A 26,623-nucleotide genomic window follows, 5' to 3' on the forward strand; every position below is an offset into this window, starting at 1 on the left:
TATATGGGTGTGCTGTGTGTGTATGTGGTGTGTGTGCTGTGTGTGTGTGCTGTGTATTGCTGTGTGTGTTCTCTGTGTGTATGTGGTGTGTGTGTGTGTGTATGCTCTGTGTGTGTGTGCTGTGTATGTGATGTGTGTGTGATGTGTGTGTGTATGTGGTGTGTGCATACTCTTGTGAGTCCAGGAGACAGTCATGAAGCTACCAGCATGCTACCATCCATTTAGCAACACCTCATGGCAGAACTAGGTTGAATTGTTTGAGCTGAATGGAAATAGCTTTTTTTAAACTAAGTCTATTAATACCTCAGAAGTATTTAGGTAACAACAAAAGGATGTGTTGTGGTTTCCTGTTACCAACGGGGAGGGACTGGGGGTAGGTGAACGGAGGGGACAATGAACAACAGGTCGGATCTTCTGATGGTTCATGACCTTTCTGCTTTTGTCCATGGCAATGTCCCTGCCACCCTTCCCGCAGGCTCTGTGACTATGGGAGCTGTCAGTGACCTTGGCAAGACAGAGAAGGGAAAGCACCAATGGAGGGACTGTAGCTAGCAGTTTGTGGTCCCCAAATCCTGTGCCACCAATGCTTCGAATGCCACTATGAATCTTTGTGCCTTGGCATCTCTGCGTCATCTCTCCAGTGTTCTGAATCACAGCCGCAAAGCCTACATAAGTGGATGGCATCTTAGTGTTAGCTAATCCAAGCTGACAGCAAGGTCCCCAGGGAGTGGGAGCCCTTGGGCTCTGGGTCTCTGATAAATAAAAAGAGATGAAGAACGCATGCGCCACTGGCCCTTCAGGAGTCCTGAGCTGCGTGCGGGGAGGAAGGAGAGCCTTGGCTTCCCTCGTAGGCTCCTGTGCCAGTTTGACTGCATTAATGGTGAGCTCAGTCATGGATCATTAAAGAAAATAAATTAAAATGTTGCCGTTGGTGAAATTTAACCCAGAGAGAGCCTGGTTCTCCTCCCAGTATCTGCTGTTGTGTGAGTTTGCATCTGTGCCTGCCTGAATACTGAAGCCTTGTGAACATGTCTGTCCCTCGCTCTAAGTCTGCATGTCCCTAGCAAAGGGCTTTGCTCTCTCTTCTATTTAACAGCACAGAAAGCATCAGCTGAGTAAGGAATGAGGGGACACAGAGTTTTACAAGGGCTTCAGTCACTGACCCCGGGCGACCCCAGATAACAAGCAGACATTACCAAGCTGTATGTCCAAATGCAGGTTCCAGCATTTACAGTGGATATTAATTTTATAAGGCTACTTTCAGCAAATAATTAACATAACATTCATACATATAAACACACACACATTACTCTTGGGCCAGCAGCATGAAAGTTGATAACTTAAGATTACAACTATGCATAGCTTAGATCGTAAGAGTTAGTGGGAAATCCATAGTAAGAGGTGAGTTAAGCAAGTGGGCATAGTAGGGTAGCAGTTTTGTACATAGAAGGACAGCAGTCTTGTGCACCGTAGGACAGTACATAGTAGGATAGTAGGTCTTCACTGACCTCAGGATATGTATTATTAGCCCAGACTATGAGGGCCAACCCAAGTTCCAGTCTCTTAGAATGCAAGAAATGTTTTTATTGTAATGAATATTTCATCATCATAGGCTTGGAGAGCCCTCCCCACTCCAGAGTGTGAATGGAAGGGCTTTGAAGACAAGCATGAGGCATAAAGTCGGGAGATATTCTGCCAAGACAAAATAGGCTTGGTCTTTGCAGTTCTCTAACACAAGGTTCTTAAAGTTTTTTCTCGTCATGGTCTCTTTTTGCCTAAGAAGTTTATATGTGAGACTGTTGTCTAAGTCAATAAAATAGTTATACAAAGGCAAGATTATGAATAATAAATCATAAAGAAATCTGTTGTAAGACAACCCTTTGGTATATGTACAATTTTAACCATTCATTAGAGACAAAGTCAGTTTTTAATTATTTTTAAATTAATTGTCTAATTTATAATGAGGTGGATATGTTTGCTGATTTTTATAGGAAAAGTTGAATATTGTCTAAATATTTGATCCTACAGCATTCATAGCACCTTTGATATTTTAAGAATTGATCGATATCTTGGTTTTCTAACTGTCAATGTTGATGCCTGCTTTGCACAGATACTTCTTGCAAAATGGCAGAAGGACGCTTAGGATTATTTCAGAAGTTGTTGGAAATTCTGTTCGAACCCAAGCCAACATTCAGTTGAAAATCTTTAAGTCGAACTCAAGCCAGAAACTCAAACAACAATTATAAAAATTAAATATTCCAATGCAACAACATTCAAACATATTATAATTTGTCATTTTAGTGAGAAGCGATACTAGAAAAATATCAAAGGCTTTTGTGTTGAAGGATGAAACCGTTATGTTTCCATAAGAGCAGGAAAAACTTGTATGTACAATAAACACGTTGTAAATCGTAACATACAATGCTCTCAAATCAGGGCCCTCGAGCTTCAGGTTGCACTGGTGTTGTTCCATGTGTTATTACATGGGGTGCCATGTGCAGGAACATGTACAGATGCATGCTGTAGACTCAGAGCCCTGGCTGTAGTGAAGCCACCCCACACAGCACAGGCAAGTACTGCCATCTTGGATTTATTACCCCATTTTTCTTTAACTAAGTTGGGCCGTTGTGCATCAGAACCTCTTTGCTGCTGCCTGAGTTTCACAACTCCCACACTCAGTTGCATGGTTCCCTGTGGGTTCCACAGCATAAGAAGCCAGACATAGAGAACAGTGACCAGCACTGAGTAAGAAACCAGCCTACCTGTGGGTTGTAGACAAGACATGATTGTCTCTTGGGCTTGGCCTTGGTGTTCTAAGGGAATGGTAACTTGCAGGTAGATATTCCCCATTCCTTCCTCTGGGGGGCGCCAATAGAGGACTGGAACCACTGCTCACTATGACAAGGCATAGCTACCAGCTGAGACCTGAAGACCTCAGACCTACCTTTGCTGAAGTCACACCTCACCTATTTTTGAAGATTCCAGTTCAACCTCCTCACCACAAGTCCTCCTCTCTCTAATCCTTACAGCACATATTCGGTTCAACTCTGCCCTCAGTGCCTCGATTGGCCTATCCTTTCTTCTCGGTCATACTCTAGGATATCAGCGGCCTGAGCTATGTTATCATAATGGTGTCTATTTCTGCTTTCTCCTGTAGAGAACCCTTGTCACAGTGCCACATACACAGTCCACCTCGAGATGTATTTGACAACAACAGTAGCCTTTTATCATGATCCTGTGGCCCATTCTTGCCCATCCTCATTGGCCAGCAACTCTGTCTCTCACTTGCTGCATTCTGTCTATGTGGGCCTTTCACCAGCCCCTAAACTTTCATCCCAGGATATGCTTTTCTGTTGAGATGTCCTCTCCTCCCTCTCTCTCTCTCTCTCTCTCTCTTTCTCTCTCTCTCTCTCTCTCTCTCTCTCCCCCTCCGTCCCCCCCCCAACATCTTGTCATCTTTCCAGTCTCAATCGGCACTCAGCCTTCTCCAAAAAAACTTCCTCTCCTGGTTTGGGTTGAAATACTTTGCTGGGAGATCTCAGAGACCCACTTTCTTCTGCTGAAATCAGAGATCCAGACCTCCCTGGCCACCCTGCATGGGGGATATGACAGTTGGAGTGTCCACCTATTCCATTCAAAAAAAACTAAACGCACATCTCCTTTCTTTCAAGGTGGCTGGACAAAGACAAGGATGATGGACAGCTGGTTCGAGAGTTGCTGCCCAGTGACAGCAATGCCACGCTCAAGAGTGAGTTTTCCTGATGGCCAGGTGGCGGGTGTTCACTGGCATGACAGTTGCCTTTCCCTAGTTGAACAGGACCTCGATCTTTAGACACATCTTCACTTTTTAGTTCGTGAAAGCAGCACAGGGTGGTGGAGAAAAAAAGGCATTGGTGGTCTGGAAACTTCTCAAAGTTTGTACTTAACCACACAGTCCAAGTGTGGCATGGTGTTAGGCCCTGAATGCATATGGGTCATCAAAGTAATAAAAACAATAACACCAGCCAATGACACCATGTATAGAGAGCCCTGCTTTGGGGCATAAATGCATTTCGAAGGGACTGTTGAATGAGGCCTTTCAAATGCTGGGGATTGTTCTGGAGCCCTGAAGGTCTCCTTACTAGTGATATGTGTTCAAATGCCATGCTTTGATCGTGAGCCTTAGATAAAATTTAAAAGAAACACCCCCCCCAGAATCTCAACAATGCAGCTCTGCATGTTTCCAGGCTGTAGCTCATCTGAGCCCTGCAACAAACCTCAAGAGGACGCAGAGATGAGACTGTCCAGTTGTTACACAGGGAAAACAAGATCTAGAAGACCTAGATACTTATATTTACTAAGGTAGAAGCTAGAATATCCGGTGTCTGGGCTCAACATCTCAGAGCCTAAAAACTGGGAAGGAGCTCAGGAGGAGAGGAAAGCTCACCTATGCTTACAAGAGAACATGCCATGACCAGAACACTCACACCTATGGCTGCTGATGGAGCTGGGTTCAGTTCCCGGGGTATCTCTACCTAAGGTGGCTGCTCTTCCCCCTGCAGCAGGCTTGCATCTCACCATGCAGACAGAGCCCTGACCCTAGTCACAGACTTGGAAAGGTTTACATAGAAAGGGGCATGACAAAGAAGTCTTCTGGCTCCCGTTGCATCTTTCAACAGCAAAGTGATTGGTTTCTCCAAGTGCCCGCGGATGTCCCTGGTGGAGTTGATCTGTCAGGGCTAGGTCTTCTGCAGATGGTCTCGGGCATAGGGTCTCAGCTCGTTTTCTCCAAGACCCTTTATCCCAGTGGGAAGACCCTAAAGAAGCAATGAGTGATGGGCCTTCCTCTGGTGTTCTTTATCTTTGCACACAGGATGGTGCAGAGATTTCTGGGAGATAAAACAGAACATTACATGGTATCCTGTTAGGAGAGGGAGTAGCTTTAACTGTCTAGCAAGGTTTAACTCCTGGATGACATCATTGTCACCATCTAGTGTCAAACACCTGACCTTTGCAGCTTTGCATTCCTTGCTTGCAAGGCTTGGCTGAGAGTACTTTCAGTAACACCATAGACTGTGCACCCAACGTGATAAATACTGGAAAGCTCTGTTGCCCTTGATGATCAGAAGCTGCATCAGGGGGTTTCCAGAGATGCTTTGAATCTCTGATAATGTTTGTGCTCTTGTCTAAAATTTACTTTCCTACTCTCAGTAAATTCATCCCTCATAGAACAGGAAGAGGAGGGGCCCTGGTTTTATAGATGAGGGGGTTCCAACAGAGATGGAGGGAACCTCTACTCCTAGCAACAAGACCCAGGTTCCAGACTCCAGGGTCCTGACTCCTAGCCTGGGTGTTCCCTGGCTGAAGATTGCCCCCTCTTTTCCAACACTCCTTGTACAACCTGCACTAACTTCCCCCATCTCTCTCTACGTTGGCCTGTTCAGATTTCCGTTATCACATCAGCGTGAAGACTGGGGATGTCTCTGGGGCCAGCACAGATTCTCGGGTGTACATCAAGCTCTATGGAGAGAAGTCTGATACCATCAAGCAGGTTCTTCTTGTCTCCGACAACAACCTCAAAGACTACTTTGAACGTGGCCGGGTAGATGAGTTTACTCTGGAGACGCTGAACATTGGAACCGTAAGTGTCCATCCTAGAACCAGGTTCCTACATTGACCCATGTGTGCTCACACACATACTCACACCTGCACATGATGAGCCCATTTTAAGGACAAGAGCCATACACTTAGGGATTGTTATGAGGTTTTTCATTTTCCCCCATGGCTAGAGCAGCTGCAGATACGTGAGCAGTAGTTGTGCTTCTAGAACCTCTTTGAGATTGTAATGCACATTTTTAGTATCTTTACCCACCCCACCCCACCCCTGCAACATTTTACCTCTTTGCCAGGATTAGTGTATATGGAGCATGGATACAACAGGAGGAGGCACTGGATTCAGGGAGGGAAAAGAGAGAAGAAAGGACTAAAAGAAGGAATACAAATATTTCTTAGTTCCAGATTTGAGTGTGCCTCTGAACTGTGTTCAGAAGTGCATACTTTATGGGCACTCCTGGGGCGTGCTGCCTTGAGAAATGGGGCTCTAGAACCTTTGTCTCTCAAGGTTCCATGTGGCCTTTCTGTAGGTGATCTGAGCAAGTTGGTCACGAACTGGGAAGGCAGACTCATCAGTGATGGACTACTGCAAAAGAGGAAAGAGGCCAGAGTGAACTGCATCCAACTGAGTTGCACTGAGGTTAACAGGGGATTTGGGGGCGCGGTTGGAGGACAGTCTACAGGAGCAAAGCAACGTTTGGGTAGTGAGAAGAGCTTAGGGAGAGGATGATGGTAAACACATCTGAGTTTGCTAACTGGCACCTGTCAGAATTAGGTTTTTCCCCTCCCAGATCCCAAAGCCAGGAGCTAGGCGGAAAGCTCAGCCTGACAGGAACCAATAGTCAATTGTTCTGACAGCATTTGGGTTCTCTCAGGTAAGGGGCTGAGGGCCATCCTAGGAACGTGGCCTTGAGCCACTTAAACTCTGCTAGTGTTATGTTTAAGTCTTTATAGGCCAAGGTTGATGACACTCAGTGAAGAAATAGCCTGATCAGGGTCTGGACCAGGTAAGACTCTTTCTTGACACCACCTGGAGAAACAGGCTTAAATGAAAGACCCTGAACACTAGGAAGCACTAGGGAGCACTAGGGAGCACTGGGGCACCTTCAGCTTTGTCTGAACTAGGATTGTGTTGCACTGATGAGCACTGGGGTGGGCTGCTCCCTTTGCAACCTCACCAGCCCTGTGCTTCCTCTCCTGTGGGCTTCCCCCTCAGCCTCTTTCTGGTGCTCTGGAGCTCTCTTTTCTCACCAACCTGCACTCTAGGGAAAGACTTCGTGGCAGTCTAAGGAACGTCTAATGTATTTACATTGTAAGCTGAATCAATGACGGTGGAATGAAAAATTTGTTCCCCTGTGTGAGGGGAGGGGGTTGAGGGGAGAAGGCTGTGGAGACTTGTCCTCATGTTGGGGAGACTCCCTCAGTGAATACTGTGGCCAAGAACTTGGGGGTGGGGGGTGGCGCTCGCATTTCCACTGACTTGCTACATGCAAGTTATTTACGCTTCTCACCAGTGTTCTCTTTCTGAATGGTGGGGATGCCATGGGAATTATTATTAGCACTGTGCTTGTTATAGCACCCACATGCTTGTAGCCAGGGCTCAGTATTCCCCTCCAGTCCAAGGTGGTGTCTAACTGACAGTCCCTGACCTTAGGGAACCCCTAGTCATGTCAGCTAACAGACACCCTCCCTTGTCCTTACTCTTCCTCATTCTGGAACTCTGACAGTCGCGGAGAAACGATGGCGCTGTCCTCTGTGCCAGGGCAGGCATTTGAGGGCTCTCAGGTTTTATAAACTTAGGTTTTCTCTGAGCGATTTCAGAGCCTTGAGCTCCACACACTCAGCTGCGTCCGTGATTCATCAACAACTGCAAAAGGGGCACTTAGTGTGTGGGGAAGCAGAAACCAGGGCTTGAGTGGACAATTTTCTAAATGTGGACTGTGGGTACCAGACAAGGTTAGTGTCACCCTCTAAAGCATTACTGAGAAAAACTCAAGAGGCTGCAAGAGTTCCCAGAGGCGAGCTGCTAATCCCTTTTAATGTTAAAATTACCCTGTTTGTGTTAACATTTCCACACAAACGAAAGCCGTTCAAACCCAGAGAGACCAGCTCCACATACAAACGGACTGTGTGAGCCCTCATTCCTGTTGCCCACAGGCAAAGACGTTGCTGTGTCAAAGAGTCAAGCAAGTGAATATAGATGGCTAACGGACAGGGAATAATGTTCCTTGGGTCCAAGAGTAAAAGAAGGATTAGGTGCAGAACCACCAAGTCCAGAGAGGTTGTCTGCAAACTCTCTTACCCTGTAGGATGGGGATGAGAAGGAAGCGATGCAGAAATGCACACAATGCTGTATTGCTTCAAACCAAGCCGAAGGAAAGCAGTAACCATTCCCAGGCTCACAGACACTTCTCTGCTCCTCAGACCGTAGTCTCATCTTTAAGTACTTAACAGACTTCAAAGTCCTTGCCAACTCTGCCCGCTATTTGCTTCTGTCTCTGACATTGGAAGCGAGTTGGATTAGAGAGGAGGGGTTGGTGTCCTTGGCAGGAAAAGACCACCTAGGTAGGCTGGCCCCCAGGTTCCTGACTGCGGAGACGAGCTGGGTCACATCTTTCTCCTAAGGAGCTGAAGGCCCCAGCTGAGGGGAGATTTTTTACACAAGATTTTTACTCTGTGAAGACAGAGGTGGAGGCTTGAGTAGTATCTCTGCACACTGCTGTTCACACACCCTTCCTGGGGTTTCCTTCCAGATCAACAGGCTGGTGATTGGGCACGACAGCACGGGCATGCATGCAGGCTGGTTCCTGGGCAGCGTCCAGATCCGTGTGCCCCGCCAAGGCAAGCAGTACACCTTCCCGGCTAACCGGTGGCTGGATAAGAACCAAGCTGATGGGCGTCTGGAGGTGGAGCTGTATCCCAGCGAGGTGGTGGAGATCCAGAAATGTATGGAAGAGGCAGGGTGGGTGGGAGGCGCTTCGGCGCTGGGTGGGGCTTCGGCACTGGGTGGGGCTTCGGCTCTGGGTGGAGCTTCGGCGCAGGGTTCCCTGTTTAAAGGGGAAGCGGGAGGGGGAGGGTGATGGAATCAGAGGAAGGAGGGGTTGCAGGGAGGTTCCCCCAGCCAGTCCTACTGTGGACTCTGTGAAGACAGCTGTTAACAAAAAACAGGCCAAAGCCTTGTCCTTGTGAGAGTGGAACAGACTGCCTAATAGAGAAGGGGAAACTCGGAGAATGGAGCAGGTAGCGGTACACGGCAAGCAGACAGGTTAACACAGGCCTGTGTCCCTGTGAGTAGGTTTTTGTGAGGAGCTGAAAGTCAGTAGGACTTGTTTGAGAAGTCCTCCAGTGTCTATATGAGTCCTCCCTTATGGTAGGCCAGAGGCTTCTAAAGGTTGAGAGGTGGGAGAAGATGGTGGACCGGCTCATTTTCCTGTGGCCACTGTATGCCCACCTCTCTCCTGAGAGCGGTTGCTTGCAGCTCTCTTGCCACAGCCTTCCTCTTCCACAGGAATTCTCTTCAAGAGCAACTCGAAGCTGAGGTGGCTCTCCCTCAGTCAGAATGTGCTGTGCTTGCTGAAAAAATATAGCCACCTGTGTCAGGATCCCCAACACTTACTAAAAGGCTAGGTTTGGTGGTAGGTGCCTGCCGTCCCAGTGGGTCAGGGAGACAGGAGGTAAGAGGATTCTTGGAGCTCACTGGCCAGGTAGTCAACTAGCTAAGTTGATAAGCTAAAGATTTGGAGAAAGACCAAGTCTTGAAAAACCAAAGTGGAGATTGGTAGAGGATGGCACTCCATGCACACACACACATGGGTACACATGTGTGCATGTGTGTACACACACACAGGCAGGCACACACGCATATACACACACACTCACCAGACAGGCACACCCTCACAGACATGCACACAAACACACACACACACAGATGCACACATACAGAGACACAGAGACAGACAAACTGACTGACTGACAGACTGACAGACACACACACACAGAGACACACAGAGACAGGCACAAATACACACTCACAGACTGGCACACAAACACACACAGACAGAGAGATACTCACAGACAGGCACACAAACACACAGACACTCACAGACAAGCACACAAACACACACGCACACACACAAACACAGACAGACAACACATACACACATGAGACACACACATACACTCACAGGCACACAAACAGACAGACAGACACTCACAGACACGCACACAAGCACATACACACAAACATACACACACACACATAGGACTTCTTTTACCTGAAAAGAAATCCTGATACTGTCCTAGAGTAGTCACATCCATAGAAAACATGGTGCCAGTCTTTTAGGGAGACACACATACTCTGTGTGCAGTACCCTCTATTGCTATCTACCAATACCATGTTTCCACCACCCTCTAATATCTTGAGAAATATCATTTCGAAATACGCATGTTTTTTTTTCTAATCAGGGCATGTGTTGGTATCGTCTGGAAGGTGCTTCTATTTAAATGAGCACTGTCATTCCAGCCTCTTGTCCTTCATTTAGTGAAGGAAAATAAATACAGCTTTTGCTTCTTCCTGCCCTGTGGTATCTTCCCAGCATCAGTAACTTTATAATTTAACTTATTTTTTGTCCCTATAATGTGCTATTAGTATAATGCTATGGTGGTGTATAGGATTATAGACTATATAATATAAATGAGCATAAGCTTACAGTTTTTTTTAAAGATTTATTTATTTATTATATGTAAGTACACTGTAGTTGTCTGCAGACACGCCAGAAGAGGGAGTCAGATCTTGTTACAGATGGTTGTGAGCCACCATGTGGTTGCTGGGATTTGAACTCCGGACCTTCGGAAGAGCAGTCGGGTGCTCTTACCTACTGAGCCATCTCACCAGCCCAAGCTTACAGTTTTACAGTAATTGGCTTTCAGTTCTATACGCTGAGAAGTTCAGTCCCAGTGTTCTCATATCTGGTGAGAGCCTTCTGGATACGGTCTAACACGGTAGATAGGGACAGAAAAAACACTGAGGGCACTCTCAACCTCAGACAGAATGGCTGAGCCCTCATGGCAGGATCACTTCTTCAAGCTTCTTAAAGCTTACAATACCAATTAGATTCCAATACAGAGGGAATAAACACTCCAACTCTAGCATGCAGTCAGACAATAGGGAGTACCAGCTGGTGCATGAAGTCCCTTCGTTCCTGGTCTCTGAGAACACATGTGCTGTAATGGATGTCTAGATACAACAGTCTGATTGCATAGGTTCGCCAGTTTCTCAACCTACTCAATTCCTCTAAGCCTAAGCTTGTCCATCGGCAAAACATCGGCTCCTTGTGTTGGGAGGGTCAGATAAGATGATACCCGGGAGGGGTCGGGCATGGGGGATGGGCTTAGGAAGCGCATGTGGGGAAGGCTGGGGAAGTGCTTGCTGCTATCCTTCCTGATATCACTAACTTCCCCATTTCTCCCGTGTCCACTAGTGGTCCACTACGAGATTGAGATTTGGACGGGGGATGTGGGTGGCGCCGGCACCACTTCCCGAGTCTTCGTGCAGATCTACGGGGAAGAAGGCAAGACCGAAGTCCTCTTCCTCTCCAGCCGTTCCAAAGTGTTTGATCGGGGGTCCAAGGACATTTTCCAGGTGTGTGGGAGGTAGGCAATGCAGGTGCCAACAGAGAACGAGCAGTCGCTAAGGTGGCACGGTGCGTCCACTGGACAATAGGCTGCCTCCTCCCAGCCTGGGAGATGATGCCTCCTGGAGGATGGATGGAACTAAAATTGCCTTGTGCTCCTGAGGGATTCTTGGAAGCGATGAGCAGACTGTAGAGTTTTGAACTGGAAAAGAGAAAGCATGGGTGTTTGTCCCTGTTCCACCATGTGCCCTTGAATAGTAACGTCTTTCTTGGACCTGAGTTTTAGGGCCTGAAATGTCTAGAAGCCCTTCCTTGTCTCACACTTGAATTAGCTGGTGATCTTTAAGGGAAAGTGCTGTCTCATCCACACCCCAAGCCAGCCAATCAATTCACTTGGAAGTGGGGTGTGTTCTCTGAGGCACCTTTCTCTTGGAAGTTCAGTCAGTGATTGCAATGCGCTCAAGTCCACAGTGACTACTTCTTGTTCCACCAGCCATGGCACCAGGGCTGGCTGGGTCTCTCTGCTTACTCCTTGTCTATGGCTCTGATGCTGAACGTCTCCCAGGCTAATGATCAGTCCATATTTCGCAGTCAGGCCCCTGAGAGGTGGCAGGGTCTGCTAGTGCGTTTTTAAATGTCTCTGGGCTTCTTCTATTCACATTGCAAGTGTTTAGCTAAGAGGGAAAGATGATGTAAACGTGAGTTCGTTGTGGTTAAGGGAGGAGGATGCAGAGGCCACGAGCTTATGCTGGACATGAAAGCATGCGTATGTATATAGGTGTACAAGCCCATATGTGTGCATCTGCAGACATGTGTGTAGAGGAAACATGATCTCGCTGAGTACTCCATGTGTGCGTTTGTACCATAAACACCTTGGTATTATTCAGTGGAGAGCCGTTTCTGGTACCCAGGAAAGGTGCCAGCTGACTTGGGCCCCAGCTGGGGTCACAAATGTCTGGAACATTACAGGTACAGGGCCTTCACTGGGTCATGTGTCCTCATACACTCCTGGCAGACCCACACTGATGTACTCAACCTTTTAGGGCCTCGTCAGCTTCCTTCTCAGTGTAATCCAGCTTCATAGTCACTGCCTGCCTGGCATTGCTGTCCCCATAGCAATAAAAGAGTCAGTGTCAGATGTGCAACTGGGAATCTGCTCATAGAAACATAATTGATCAGTGCACAGTTCCCATGCCCTAAGCAACAAAGAAAGAGAAAGTCTGCTTTACCTAGGCCCTGGGCACCATCTTGCTTGATGGCTTCCTTATGAAGGCGGGTTAGCTCCATGGTGGTTTCCTGAATACGAGGCTGGGGGAGCTTTGTTCTCATCAAGGTCAGGAATGACACTGCAGGACACTGAGTAGCTAGAGCACAGCCTTGGGCCTCAGATGCTTGGCACTCAGGTGGGATAACTGGTGGGACTGGAACTTTGAAAAGAGTCAAACGTGAAGACAGGTTCAATATCAAGGTCACAGGAGAGTCAGACAGAGAGGATTTCAGGTTAGGCTCCCCACAAAGTCTGAGCCTCAATCCCCTCTTCCTGAGGATGTGGGACTCATGACACCATAACACTGTGAGGTTGAAGAGCCACAGTGCACTAGGCCTGTGGGAAAACCCTCATAATGGTGGCCTTTGTCCTTAAAGGGAACTCATAGCTCATTAGTTTCTCATCACTGTGACAAAATAATTGGAAAAAAACAAGTCAACTTAGGGACAAACGGGTTTATTTCAGCTCATGTTTACTGATAGCGTCCATTGTAGCAAGGCAGAAGAGGGAGGCGGCTGGTCACGTGGTGTCTACAGTGTTGAAGTAGAGAGCAGCAGGGAATGAGGCCAGGCTGTAAAACCTGAGGTCCATGGCTAGCAACTCAGTCTCTTCATGGTTTCACAAGACAGTGCCACCAGCTGGAGTCTGGGGTTTCAGAGCAAGAGCCCTAGGGGAACATTTTGTAATCAAACCACAACACGGCTCTAGAGCCCCAGGATGGCAGGATAGGACCAGATCCAGCTAAGTCCAGCCCTTTGGAGCTCAAGGGTCTGATAAACCCAGGAGACCAGGAAGGATGGGGACCGCTGAGGAAATGGGTGAAGATTTTGATTATTTGTTACATAAAAAAGGAAACATTTCTTTACTTATTGACAAAATGATATCTTTCCTAATAGTGGATACATTTGTAAAGAGAACACAGGAAGATACTGTCTGATATTTCTGTTTGTTTGTTTTTGTTGTTTGTTTGTTTTTCAAGACAGGGTTTCTTTATGTAGCCCTGGCTGCCAAGGAATTCACTTTGTAGACCAGGCTGGCCTTGAACTCACAGAGATCTGCCTGCTTCTGCCTCCCGAGTGCTGGGATTTAAGGCGTGGGCCACCACCGCCCGGCTCTGTCTGTGTGTTTTTAAGGTAATAATGAGACCTGAGACTATGAGCAAGTTGGGGTTGGGGGTAAGAATAAAATAACAGCAGCCCTGTACAACGAGGGAGCTGTGTGAGCAATGAGTAAGGGCGAAAGACAAAGAACGGAGGCTGACTCCATCAAAGTTAGAAGGAAGTGTTTTCCTTAAGCCTGGGAAAGAGCCGGGCATAGTGGGAGACCTCTCTATACAGCAGCTCAGCACTGGCTTCATGGGGGAGGCGGGGAGGATGGCAGGAGCCATGTCAGCTGCTGCCTGCACTTTGCACAGCTGGAAGCCGTGGACGTGGGTGAGATCTACAAGATCCGACTGGGACACACAGGCGAGGGCTTCGGGCCCAGCTGGTTTGTGGACACAGTGTGGCTGCGGCACCTGGTGGTGCAGGAGGAGAACCTGACCCCGGAGGAGGAGGCCCGGAAGAAGAAGGAGAAGGACAAGCTGCGGCAGCTGCTGAAGAAGGAGAGGCTGAAGGCTAAGCTGCAGAGAAAGAAGAAGAAAAAGAAGAAAGGCAGCGATGATGAGGAGGAGGGGGGTGAGGAAGAAGAGTCCTCCTCAGAGGAGTCCTCATCCGAGGAGGAGGAAGAGGAGGAGTCAGAGGAGGAGGAGGAGGAAGAGGAGTATGGGCCAGGGATGCAGGAGGTGATTGTGCAGTACAAGTTCGACGTTAACCGCTGGCTGGCCCGGGGCAAGGAAGACAATGAACTTGTTGTGGAATTGGTTCCGGCTGGCCAGTCTGGTCCTGAGCGTAAGCCTGGAAAAAAATAAAAAAACCCAGGGGGTTATATTTTCCCTTAAAGGGACTGGGAGGTGGGGCAGGGTGATTCAATGTCCCTTAGGTAGAGACTGAGTAGGTGGGACCCCAATGTGGTTCGTAAATAGCTTTCCTGACCTGCACCCGGAAAGTGACCATTGACCCCATCTGTTTGGAGCTAAGCCTTTTAAAGGGAACACAATTGGCTTTGGGAGGAACTCTTGCACACCTTGTTGAAGCCAGATGTGGGGGTAAGGCGGGAGGCCCGTTGGCTCTTGATTTCATGGCAAAGGCAAGTCTTGCGTGGGAGGAGGGAAGGCTGCTGTGGAGCAGCTGTAGAGCCTCCTGACTTTCAGAACCCACCTGGGTCCAAGGGCCAGGCCCACAGCTCTGTCCCATGTTCTCAATGCCGCATCTTTCTGTGTCTCCAGCCAACACCTACGAGGTCCAAGTGATCACAGGGAACGTGCCCAAGGCCGGCACCGATGCCAACGTCTACCTGACCATCTACGGTGAAGAGTATGGGGACACGGGGGAGCGGCCCCTGAAGAAATCAGACAAGTCCAACAAGTTTGAGCAGGGCCAGGTAGCGTGAGAGCTCTCTGGCTCTTGGGTGGGGGAAAGCCAGAGTTGGAACATTTTCCCCGCAGCCACCTCGGCCAGCATCGTGTCTGCTGTGTGTCTAATAGGGTGTTACGTTCAGTCTGGTGAGGTCTGGCTGCAGCTACCATTCTGTAAGCACCGTCATTTTGCAGAGAGTAATGTTAAAACTACAAGCAGATTCTTGCAAGGGAATCCCATAGGCTAACTGGTCTTTAAGATCATCCAGAGAATACCGTATTTAGACATCAAGTGAGCTGAGAAGGTTTTAAAACTAGTTTTCTTTATACTTGTGTGTATAGGTGTTTTGCCTGTGTGTATGTCTGTGCACCAAATCCATGCAGTCCCTACAAAGGTCAGAAGAGGGCTTTAGATCCCCTGGGACTAGAGTTATAGACACTGTTAATGACTGTGAGAGCTAGGAGTCAATTTTAGTCTTCTAGAAGAGGGGCAAATGTTCTTAACTGCGGAGCCATTTCTCCAGCCCCGGAGTTTGAGGCCAGCATTGACTATAAAGTGAGACTCTGTCTCACAAAACAAAGAGATGGCACTTTGGGAGGTTTGGTGGACAGACACGACTCAATTTGGACAGTACGGTTTAGCTGTGTGCCAGGGACAGCAAGATTCTTGACATAACCTTGAAAGAGTTGAAAGATCAACAAGTTTGATCATTGCATGATGCTAAAAGAGCATGTCTTTGTTATTATGTATCCACATTGAACTAGTTAGAGGTGAAGGATCATAGTATCTACCAGCTACTTTAAACTGATTTAGAAAAAATAAAGAACGAAAGAGAGACAGAGACAGAGAGAGAAAGACAGAGAGAAAGACAGAGAGAAAGACAGAGAGAGAAAGAGACACAGAGAAGGGGGAAGGAGAGAGGGAGAGAGAGAGAGAAAGAGAGAGAGAGAGAAGAGGAGAGGAGGAGGAGGAGGAGGAAGAGGAGGGGGAGGAGGAGGAGGAGGAGGAGGAGGAGGAGGAGGAGGAGAAGGAGGAGGAATCCAGCTAACATTGCATGTAGGGCAGCATCTAAGAGAAGGCAGAGAAGGCAGGCCATGATTATATCTATTTCTGCAGGTTTTCTGCAGGTTTAAAGTCTTTCAGAATGAAGAGTTTTTAAACAGTGTATCCAGGAGGCACCATTCACACACACCATTCACACACAGAGAGTCTCTGTTCTGTCTTCTTCCTCTGATGCGATGGTGATCCCCACACTGTGTATGGCTCACACTCCACTCATCTTCCACCTAAGGGAGGAGCCGAGCCAAATCCTTCCTGTCAGCCTGCTTGCATTTACTCAGACATGTTCACGGCAGGTGCGCAACACAAAGTCGTGTGTACACTGAGAACAAGGGTCTCATTGGGCCCCTCCCCACACACACATACTCATCACAAACGTGAAGCCCAGTGGGGGTGGGGGTGGTGGCACACACCTTTAATCCCAGCAATCAGGAGGCAAAGATAGGTGGATCTCGCTCTGTGAGTTCAAGGCCAACCTGGTCTATAGAGCTAGTTCTAGGGACAGCCAGGAATATGCAACAACAACAAAAACAACCAATGGGCTCACCTGTCTTCTCCTCTGCCTCTCTCAAGGTCCCTGTCTTTGTCCTTTTACTACTTTCTATGATACAACGCAAGTGAGAAGGTGCATTCATAGGCCCCAGGTTATAATGCAAAGGCTGGGCACAGTAGTATACATCAGTATACATCAGTAATCTTAGCATTTAGGGGGTAGAGGCAGGAGGACATGTGCAAGGCCAACCTAAGCTACAGGCAGAGCTCAAAAAAACCAAACCAAAACAAAAACAAAAACAAAAACAAAAAACAAAAACAAAAACAAAAACAAAAAACAAAAACCAGAAGTTCAGTGCAAATACCAGACGGAGGAGCCGAATTCTCCACGCCCCTCTCCACGCCCCAGCTCTGGCTGCTGTGGGTTCTGTGGTCTTCCTCTGAGTGCTTGAGAGACTAGAGCTGAAGGCAAGGACATGTGTTGCCTGTCTGAGCCATACTTTCTCTATTCCTAGACAGATACCTTCACCATCTATGCCATTGACCTGGGGGCTCTTACCAAGATTCGGATTCGCCATGATAACACGGGCAACAGGCCAGGCTGGTTCCTGGACAGAGTAGACATCACCGACGTGAATAACGAGACCACGTGAGTGGGACTTGAGGGAAGGAAGAGTCAGAGCTATGACTTGGTGATAGACTAGTCCTGGAGAGAGGACTAGGTATTCGGAAGCGATGTCTGAGGGTGGGGGTGGGTTGGCTGAGGCCAGGATGAGTTTGACCATAGAGGAGTCCGTGGGAGCCTTGCATCTCTTCTCTCCCTCCCAGAAGCTCCTGCCCTGTCAGATAAAGTCTTCTAGAACGCCCACTTCAGCATCTCATTTCACCTACCGCTCTCCATGGAGAAATCAACCTAGAGTACTTAGCCTTAGTGTTCTGAGGGCCAGAGAGCAGAGACGTTTTCTTAAAGGGCCACACAGAAAACATTTCCAGTTCTGAACAGCATCTGGCCTCTGTAGAAGGCACCGTACTAGGAAAGAACAAATGTAGCTTTAGCTGCATGTCCTGTTGCACACTTTAATCCCAGCACTTGGAAGGCAGACACAGACAGATGTCAGTGAGTTCAGGGTCAGCCTGGTCTACATAGTGAGTTCCAGGCCAGCCTGAGCTACATAGTGAGACCCCATTTCAAAAGAAAACTAACAGAAACAGCAGCTTTGAATGACACTGAAATGGGGAGCAGCGTGCTAATTGAACTTCCTTTGTGGACAATGAAATTTGAGTTTCATGGCCCGAAATGCTACTGTTCTTTCAACTTCTTCTCAACCAAATCTCTGGTTAACTTGATGTATGTAAGTGGATGGTGGGCAGGACTGGTACCTGTTGGAGACTCAGAGCCACCCTCTGACCTAGCCTGGGAAGAGAATATTTGGTCTTCCCCATAGATGAAGAAGTCCTTGCCCTAGAATCAGCTGGTGTCAGAGCCAGACCTGACATCCAGACCACTGATGTGCGCTGTGGTGTGTTCCTACCACTAGGTCACACTGCCTCTTGGGTGAGGGGCTTCTCCATGTGGAGTTCCGTGGTGTAGAAGAAAGCATGCCAGCGCTGGAATGGTATCAGGTCTGCCAAGGGTCTGACAGTATATGAGATTTAGTCAGCACTTAATAGATAAATATTTGTTCTATAAATTTCTTGGGCTGCAGCCTGTTGTGTCTTGGATCACATGTCCTCTTGTGCTAAGCTCCATACAGGACAGGGATAACTAATCCTAGTTCCCCCCCGGACCCTACCTGGTCACTGGAAGAGGACCTGAAGCACACCTCACAGACAGCTCTGCATTTTGGTTGCCAAAACGGTCTTGTGATGAGACACAGGGTCCTGACCCGGGTGGATCCTCTGCCAAACTCGGGCTGTCATTTCCTCTTCTAACAAATTGGCTTAGTGACGCCACCCTACCTAGGCAAAGGCCAAGGTTTTTCAGCTGGGCAAGGCCAGCGTGCTGCTGAGAGAGAGAGACAGGTTGGAAGGAGTCAGGGCCCAGCTTCCCTCCTGTTCCGTCCCGTTAGCTTCTCTCATCTGTTGATTTGACATTTCGGGTCCAGCCCAACAATTTAAAAATTACCGTAGCTTTGTGATCTATTTGAATATCTGTCAGCAGTCGTCCTATTTCATGGTCCTTTAAAAATATTAACTACTCTTACCTTTTTTTTTTTTTCAAATCAAGACATTAAGTGATTTTTTTTAAAAATCTACTCCTGAGAGTTTGATTTTTCTGCCATTAAATGAGTATGTGGGGAACGGTATATTTAGAAATTAAAGTGCCACCCCCCAGGTACTTTCCCTCTCTTGTCCAACTGTTCCTTTCTGCATTTCAATAATTTGCAACAATTTTCTCCTCTGATGGGCTATGGGATCTGGTTAAGTCTCTGTCTAGGCAGCGTGTCCTTCTGTTGCTCTTGTGAAGGAAGTGCTCTCCTTGGTCCTTTGTTTGTCCTTCCTTCTCTCTCTCTCTCTCTCTCTCTCTCTCTCTCTCTCTCTCTCTCTCTCTCTCTCTCTCTCTCTTTCTCTCTCTCTCTCTCTCTCTCTCTCTCTGTGTGTGTGTGTGTGTGTGTGTGTCTCACTGGTCTGCGCTGAGTTAACAAGATGCTCTCTTCAGTAACAAGCTGGCTTCAACAGCCTTCACGATGACACTGAGCAGAGCTTACTCTTGGAGAACACAGAGAAATTCACAAAAGTCCAGAAGACAGAATCAGCACAGCAGATCTCCTGGCGAGGCACTGCTGGCCCTGAGGGGCCGCAAGGTCTTCCCTGTGAACTCTCAGCCTTTACAGGGTGGGGGTGGGGAATGCCCAGTGATCAGAAGGTCAGAGAACATTGACCTCATTCCTCCCCTGTATGGAAGCAACCTCCCTTCCAACTGGTTCTCCTGGACCACTCTCTGTCTCACACCTACCCCCAGTCTGCTAGCAGAATGTGGTGGCTCTTGGCTTAGAAGAGCATGAGTCTGAGTCTGTGGTGACATGCCACCACTTCACCCCTCTGGCCACAACCTCCTGATTCACCCAGACTGAAATTCTTCAGGCCTCTGCTCCAAAACCATATAGAGGCTCCTGTCTTCTATAGGATGGATATCATGTCCTACCTGGCTTATATAGTCTCTCCATCTTCTCTCCTAGTTCTCCATCCTAACCGGAGACTCTTCTGCCCCCACCTCTGCTTTGCTCAGCTCTTGTTATTCCTGGAGCCTTTACATTAGTGGTTCTCCCTTCTTGGCATCCCCCCACCCCACCCGAGCTCCCTCTCCCTGTGTTTAGGCAGGTCTCTGTCTAGCTGTCAAGGCCTCATGGATACCTGGCATGTCCTCTGTGTTCTTGTCCTTGGATCCCTTTTTATCTGACCTATGTAGTTATCATTTTTCCACAGTGACACACGTAAGAAGTGACCTCCTCGTGGTTACAACTGTGGCTTTGGCTTCTCAGTATCTAGAAGAGAGCTAGGCCGAGAGAGGCTAAGTTCAGGCTTCTGAGCTCTAGATTGGGGCTATTGCCAGCAGCAGCAGCAGCAGCAGCAGCAGCAGCAGCAGCAGCAGCAGCATCCATTATTTATACAAAATAAAGTGAGAAATACCATCTATATTCATTTCCTTATTTATTTGGGGGGCATTCACTGTCTATCAAGCTATATACTTAGCCTTAATTTGCTTTTAATTTGAAGCAGAGTCTCACTAAGTTACCTAAGCTGGCCTTGAACTTCTGATCTTCCTACCTCAGCCTCTCTAGTAGCCGGGATGACAGGTTTCGTTCCATCAGTCCTTGCTAGCTATTACACTTAATGCTGACTGTGCAATCTTCTCAGTCAATTTTTACTTTCAAGTAAGGTGTGTGTGTGTGTGTGTGTGTGTGTGTGTGTGTGTGTGTGTGTGTGTGTGTGTGTGTTGTGTGTTGTGTGTTTTAAACAGGTCCCAAGCTTTGATTGCGTGTGAACCTCCTACCCACTCAGCCTGGAGCTCTTTCCTGCCCCACCCTGGTCTAAGCTGTGTGGTGTACCTGCTTGCCCCTCTCCTTTATTCCTTACAAGTTCCTGCCCGTTACATCTTCTGGGTCCAGAGACCTGTTTGAGCTAGATATAATTACTCCTGTGGGAGGATGGAAGGGTCACTAGGTACAGTCCCCCTGGACTTCCATGTGTGATCACCGGCCCCAGGGGAGGAGGGATAAACATCCAACCCTGGCCTAGCTCCAGCTCGGATCTGCTTCTGCCTGTTGGAAGCAGGTTCCAAGGGGATACGTGCTGGCTGGTGCCGCAGCTGTGAGAGAGCGGTGGCCTTCAGCATCCTGCTGCAGGTGTCTCAGGGACAATGGAGCTGCGCAAAGCCATTCACTCTTCAGTGCTGCGTGTTCTCAGCGGGTGCTTGTGGGAGGGATGAATCTTCCTTCCTGGTTTCTGCCCCCACCCCTTCACCTCCTAGGCTCTTTCTTTCTGAGCATCTCTGTCTCTGCCTCTATCCTCACCCTAGTTGGCTCTCATTGTCTCTGCCACAGCCCACCTCGCTCCCTCGCCCTGCCTCTCTCTCCCATAATTTAGAACTGCAGCCTATTATTCTTGAGCTATTTGACTGAGTTAAAGTGTAACCACCTGACTCACAATCTAAGAAGCAGTGCACATTTCGCCACCAAAGCACTACTTTCATGGCTGTCTACTCCAAGTCACCACAGCCCAGTGCCTCTTGCCCTCCCAGTCTATCGTTATAAAATGGCCTTCCTTGCCTGTTTGAGTGTGGGGCTGACGTCACACCCTCTGGTCAGCTTCTCTAATGTTTGGAGGTGCTGAGGACATGGACAACAAGAAGATACACTTTGCCAGAATACTGTCTACCACAGAACTGGATTAGTTTACAAATGGCATTTTCACATCAGGGCAAGGAGCAGAGATGCAGACGGGCAGCAATGGCCCCCAGCTTGCAGAGGACCTGCGTTCTCAGACTCTTGGAGCTTAGATGCTGGCGTACAGCCTTCAGGAGCATAGCTGAGGAAAAGAAAGAGAAGGAAGGAAAATGCAAGAGCAACAGTGGCTGAGTTAGAAAATTCCTACAGAGAACAGAGCCTTAGCCCCTCGAGCATGTTCCAGGTGTCAGGGGGGAGTCACACAAAAACACAAACCATTGTTTGTGCAAAATTCAAGTGGGACTGGAAGTCCTGGCTCTCCACTGACTAAATTTGGTGATCCTAGAGAAGAATTCGTTCAAGATCATACAAAGATTAGCTGAGCTGTCCTCAGGAGATAGAGAGTTGACTGTAGACATGAGTCCTTAGTAACCCGTCTCCTCTCTCCCGGTCCATCTCCCTCTCCATCCCCCACCCCCTCATGCTGGGTACCGCTTTTCCATTGAGAAGTCTTCATGGACATCCTCTCCCTTGATGGCTAGGATGTCACTTTCTGCTCCCTAGACACACTCTGCATCTGCCATAAGCACGCCTGGTCTATGCCGTCAAAGCCCACAGATTCCATGCATGGTTATAGAGTGCCTTCCCTGTGCAGGACTGTGCCAGAGAAGCTGGACTCAGACTGCCCAAGAAGGGTGTGGTAACTGCCGCATAAGCCCCTCTTTTTCTATATTTTCCACCTAGTGTATCACAGACTGGGAGTGTCTCTGGGTTTAGTATTTATCAACATGTGGGTATAATTTTTAGACCAGGCAGAATGGGGGCACAATGCCATGCGGGGCATGCAGGTAGGGGAGTCGCAGCCCCTGGGGGGCCCTCACTCTCAGCCTGTTTCAACTCTCATATGAGGTCTTTCCAAAGAGATATGCCAATCTTCCTTACCCTACTCCGCAGGTACTACTTCCCATGCCAGCGATGGTTAGCAGTTGAAGAGGATGATGGCCAGCTGTCCAGGGAGCTGCTGCCAGTGGACGAGTCCTACGTGCTACCCAGTGAAGACGAGGAGGGCGGGGGGCAGGGTGACAATAACCCCCTTGACAACCTGGCTCTGGAACAAAAAGGTTTCTCATATTAGAGATGATTCTGTCCATTATCTCATTTTTCCTTCTTCTCCTTCCTCTTCCATCTCCTCTTTCTCCTCCCCCTCTTCCTCTGTCTCCTCTTCTTCCTGCCCCTCTTCCTCCTTCTCTTCCTCCTCCTTCTTTTCTCCCTCCTTGTCCTCCTCCCCTTCTCCTCCCCTCCCCTCTCTCTCTTCCTCCTCCTCTTCTTCCTCCTCTTCTCCACCTCCTCCTCCTCTCCCTCTTCCTCCTCTTCGTTCCTCCCATCTCCCTTTCCCTTTCCTTCCTCTGAACTCTTTTCCTCTTCCCCACTTATGGGCTCTGGGCACCTCCTCCTCGATACTGTAGCTGCCCTGCCCTCTCCTCCTTTCATGGAGATATTGTAGAGGTTGGGGATGAGGGTGGGGCATGTTCCTGTATGCCTACGGCTTGGAATAAAGAGGTCCATCCACAGCTATGATTTGAGCTATTCAGAAACAAAATGATTGAGCTAGCTCTGACTTATCTTTTGTCCTCCCTCCAGGAACATTTTTAGGCTCCCAAAGCATATTTCTAAGGGGAAAAAATAGCAATATCTGGCAAGAGACCCATGATACCTATCTTCATTCCACGAAGCCCCACCCAGGCTGGAGAGGTCTAAGCAGAGCTCCTGGCGGTGGACTTCTGACACCCAGCCACCTTACGTTTCCTTGACTGTGTGCTACCTCTGTAGACCAACAGGGCTTCCTGTAGGCACCAGGGCAGGGTCATTTCTCCATTGAGGAGTTTCTAGAGCTAACAGCACCCCAAGGAAAGCAATGTGCAGAACTGACCATGTGAACAGACATATTTGTTGCTAACCACAGGGCTCACAAGTACAGGACTGATGCAGGGGAGGAACTGGAGTGACAGGGCCACAGTGGTAGGACCAAGTAGCCTGTCCTTCCTCTTCTTGGATCCCCCAGGTGACCTACAGCTCCCCTCTCTGTCCTCTCCTCCTGGCAGATAAATCTACCACATTTTCCGTGACCATAAAGACTGGGGACAAGAAGAATGCAGGCACAGATGCCAACGTCTTCATCACGCTCTTTGGCACCCAAGATAACAACGGTAAGAGAGAAGCACCCTGGTGGACTTAGCGGAAGGTTACCCTCGAGTCTATAAACTCTATTCCACACCTCTCTCACCAACGAACACAGTATTGGGCCCCAGGAGACAAAGGCAGTTCCTCTGTTGATAGCCTGCTCCTGTAGCCCTTGCCCTCTCTTACCTCAGTAATCTCCTGGAAGAAAAGACTGGTTCAAGTTCACTAAAGCTCAGCCCTGGGGTTCCAGGGTCCCACCTATAAAGTCTTCAGAGAGTGTCTCAGTCACTCCAGCGGCTGCACAGGACCTCAGGGAAGGTGGCACCTTCAATTTACTGTTGTCTCCTCCCACCCAATCCTCTCCCAGCCACTATGACCGAGTCTACAGAGGAGACAATCCTTCAATCGATCTTCATGCATTAGCTCGAAGCCCTCTGCCAGGCACCACTGAGGAACGAGCAAACAAACCCTCGTCCCTGGCTGTGAGACATGTTAATGCAGAGCATGGTTCTACAGCCTGACCGACTGGTTCAAATCTCCATTCCAGGCTGTGTCAGGAGAGCACGTTGCTTAACCATTCTGTGCCTTAGTTTTCCCCATTTTGTAAGACAGAGATAAAGCTCTATGTGTCTTCCAGGGCTCTGAGTTTTATGACACAGAACACTTAAAATTTGGAGGTCAAAGTGGCACTCAATAAATATCAATTGTCACTATTATTTAGTAGGTTAAATAAAGCAAGTGGTGTATAATGAATGATGGCTCCTGAGTCATGTTCAAGGGAAGTAAGGGGCTCTGACCTCTGCCCTTATGTCCCCTGGGCTTTCTGTTGTTAGTCCTGGTTATTGAACACTTATCATGGGAGTCTCATTCAGGCCCCACAGTAGCTCTGCAGAGAAAGCGCCAGGTCACCTCTTTCTGACTGAGGAAATCAAGTCATAGACATAAAGCAGTTTTTCAGCAAGTCTGTCTCTCTGAATGCTTATGTGAGAAGGTTTTCTGCTGGAGGGACTGGGACTGAAGTTTCTGCTGAAGTGAAGGGACGTCAAGGCAGGATGATACCAGGAAAGTGGGAGGGAATGGCAAAGACTGAGTCCACCTCAGATTTCAGGCTGACACCCCAGCCAGGCCCAAATTCCATGTCTGTGATAGCCAGTCAGGGCACTTGAAGCTCTCTCGTCGTAAGTCCAGGCGAGTCTCCAGAATATTTGCATGTCACATCCCCAAGGGGATTGCTGATGGTCCGTGAGTGTGGAGTAGTGACTCTGTCACTAGCTCTATCCTCATGCAGAGAACTGTAAGGTTATAGAAGAATCCACATTGGCTGGAAGCCCTGCTGATGTCTCCTGGGTGAACATAGAGGAAGCTTTCCTTTAGACACAGACTAGGGATTGCAAGCATACGTGAGAGAGTTTTTAAATATCAATAAAAGAACAGTTAGACATACACAGCACATACATTTCATATACATGCACCATACAGATACACATCACACCTACACACATACATCCCATACCATACACATGCACACATATATTCATACATACTAACATACAATACACATACATGTACCACGTACATACACACATACCACGCACACCCACATCACATACCATACATATACATACACACATACGTGCATATACACCACATACATGTACCATACATATACACACCACACCTACACACATACCACACACACACATATCACACTACACAATTACATATACCACATCCACTACACATACTTTTACCACACACACACACACACACACACACACATATATACTACACTTCTAAGCATACCACACACACATAAATCACATACCATACACATACACACAGCACACACAGCACATACACATACATACATACATATGCACCATACACATACACACACACACACCACACACACGTCACACAAACATACCACATACCACATGCATATACCACACACACACACCACACTCTGTGGGAGGTGCAGCACCTTTGATGGTTTGGTGGGAGTTCGGAAGGTTGGTCATTATTAGGAAGAAGAAAGGAGGGTGGTGAGAGCAGTTTGGGACAGTCTCAGAGCCAGTCAGTCATGATGGGCTTATCTGGTTGGCAGGAATGACCCTCCTGAAGTCCTCCAAAACCAACAGTGACAAATTTGAAAGGGACAGCATTGAAATCTTCACTGTGGAGACGCTGGATCTGGGAGACCTTTGGAAAGTTAGGATCGGCCATGACAACACAGGTCTGGTTTCCCTCCCTTCTGATCCCTACTAGAGCTACAGAGCCCTTGGCCCAATCACTTGTGCACTGCCTGCTTTCCATGATGACACATCTTCTGAACCTCACCTGCCCAGGGGAGCCCTGGATGCCACAGGTTCTGGGCTTGTTGATCTTCACTGGGAGTTGTACACAGGTGATGTTGGAAGTCTTTCTCCAGATCCTGAGATCAATGGATCTCTAACCTGATGGCTCATTGACGTCATTCAGAGTGGGAGGGGATATTAGGACATGAATTAGATCCACCCCAGTGTCTCTGATTCAGGGGTTCTGAGAGTGTGCTTATCTTTCAAGTCCCTTGGCCGTACACAATCGCTAGCCTAGGGACCCCCCAGTTTAGGGACCAATGAGCCAGCCACACCTTCATGGAACCCACTGACAAAGCAGCCAGACAAAGGAGGTGTCCATATTTTTTTCCACAGTAAAGTAGGACTCTTTGCTGTTCCCCAGACATCTGTTTTTTAGCTTGAGGAAGAAACCATATCCTAGAAGCAGCACTGTTGGAACTGTAGAACAAGGGTCTCTTCCTGGTCTTCATTTCCTTCCCTAAACTGAACGCTTGTTGCTTCAGCTCTTGTCCATCACAAATAGAACCAGGAAATGTGAGCATCCTCTCCAAGGCACCATGGTGGGATGAGAATGTCTTCGTGGACACAGGCTTTCTGTGCATCCCTGGGCTCCTTGTCTGGAGCTTGCTCCACCCCCACAGTATCCTTGCTTCTTTTGATCAGACTTGCCTGCCCTCCTGTTACCTCCTCTCAGTGCTTCTCCAAGACCAGCAGTGGC

At 48.3% G+C, this 26,623-nt stretch overlaps 1 protein-coding gene across 2 annotated transcripts in view; it reads left to right on the forward strand.

Moving 5' to 3' along the window:
* The window catches only part of Loxhd1 (lipoxygenase homology domains 1), a 161,275-nt gene that overhangs the window by 76,393 nt on the left and 58,259 nt on the right, over positions 1-26,623 (forward strand). The window contains exons 15-24 of one of the 2 annotated variants that reach the window (XM_006526434.1): positions 3,672-3,748; positions 5,424-5,620; positions 8,346-8,538; positions 11,073-11,233; positions 13,907-14,381; positions 14,819-14,973; positions 17,015-17,148; positions 22,340-22,506; positions 23,488-23,592; positions 25,674-25,802. In XM_006526434.1, coding sequence (XP_006526497.1) covers positions 3,672-3,748; positions 5,424-5,620; positions 8,346-8,538; positions 11,073-11,233; positions 13,907-14,381; positions 14,819-14,973; positions 17,015-17,148; positions 22,340-22,506; positions 23,488-23,592; positions 25,674-25,802 — 1,793 coding nt within the window. The remainder of the gene's footprint in view (positions 1-3,671; positions 3,749-5,423; positions 5,621-8,345; positions 8,539-11,072; positions 11,234-13,906; positions 14,382-14,818; positions 14,974-17,014; positions 17,149-22,339; positions 22,507-23,487; positions 23,593-25,673; positions 25,803-26,623) is intronic. The other variant, NM_172834.3, reaches the window with a different exon arrangement.

Source organism: Mus musculus, chromosome 18, assembly GCF_000001635.26.
Source record: "Mus musculus strain C57BL/6J chromosome 18, GRCm38.p6 C57BL/6J".
NCBI lineage: Eukaryota > Metazoa > Chordata > Mammalia > Rodentia > Muridae > Mus > Mus musculus.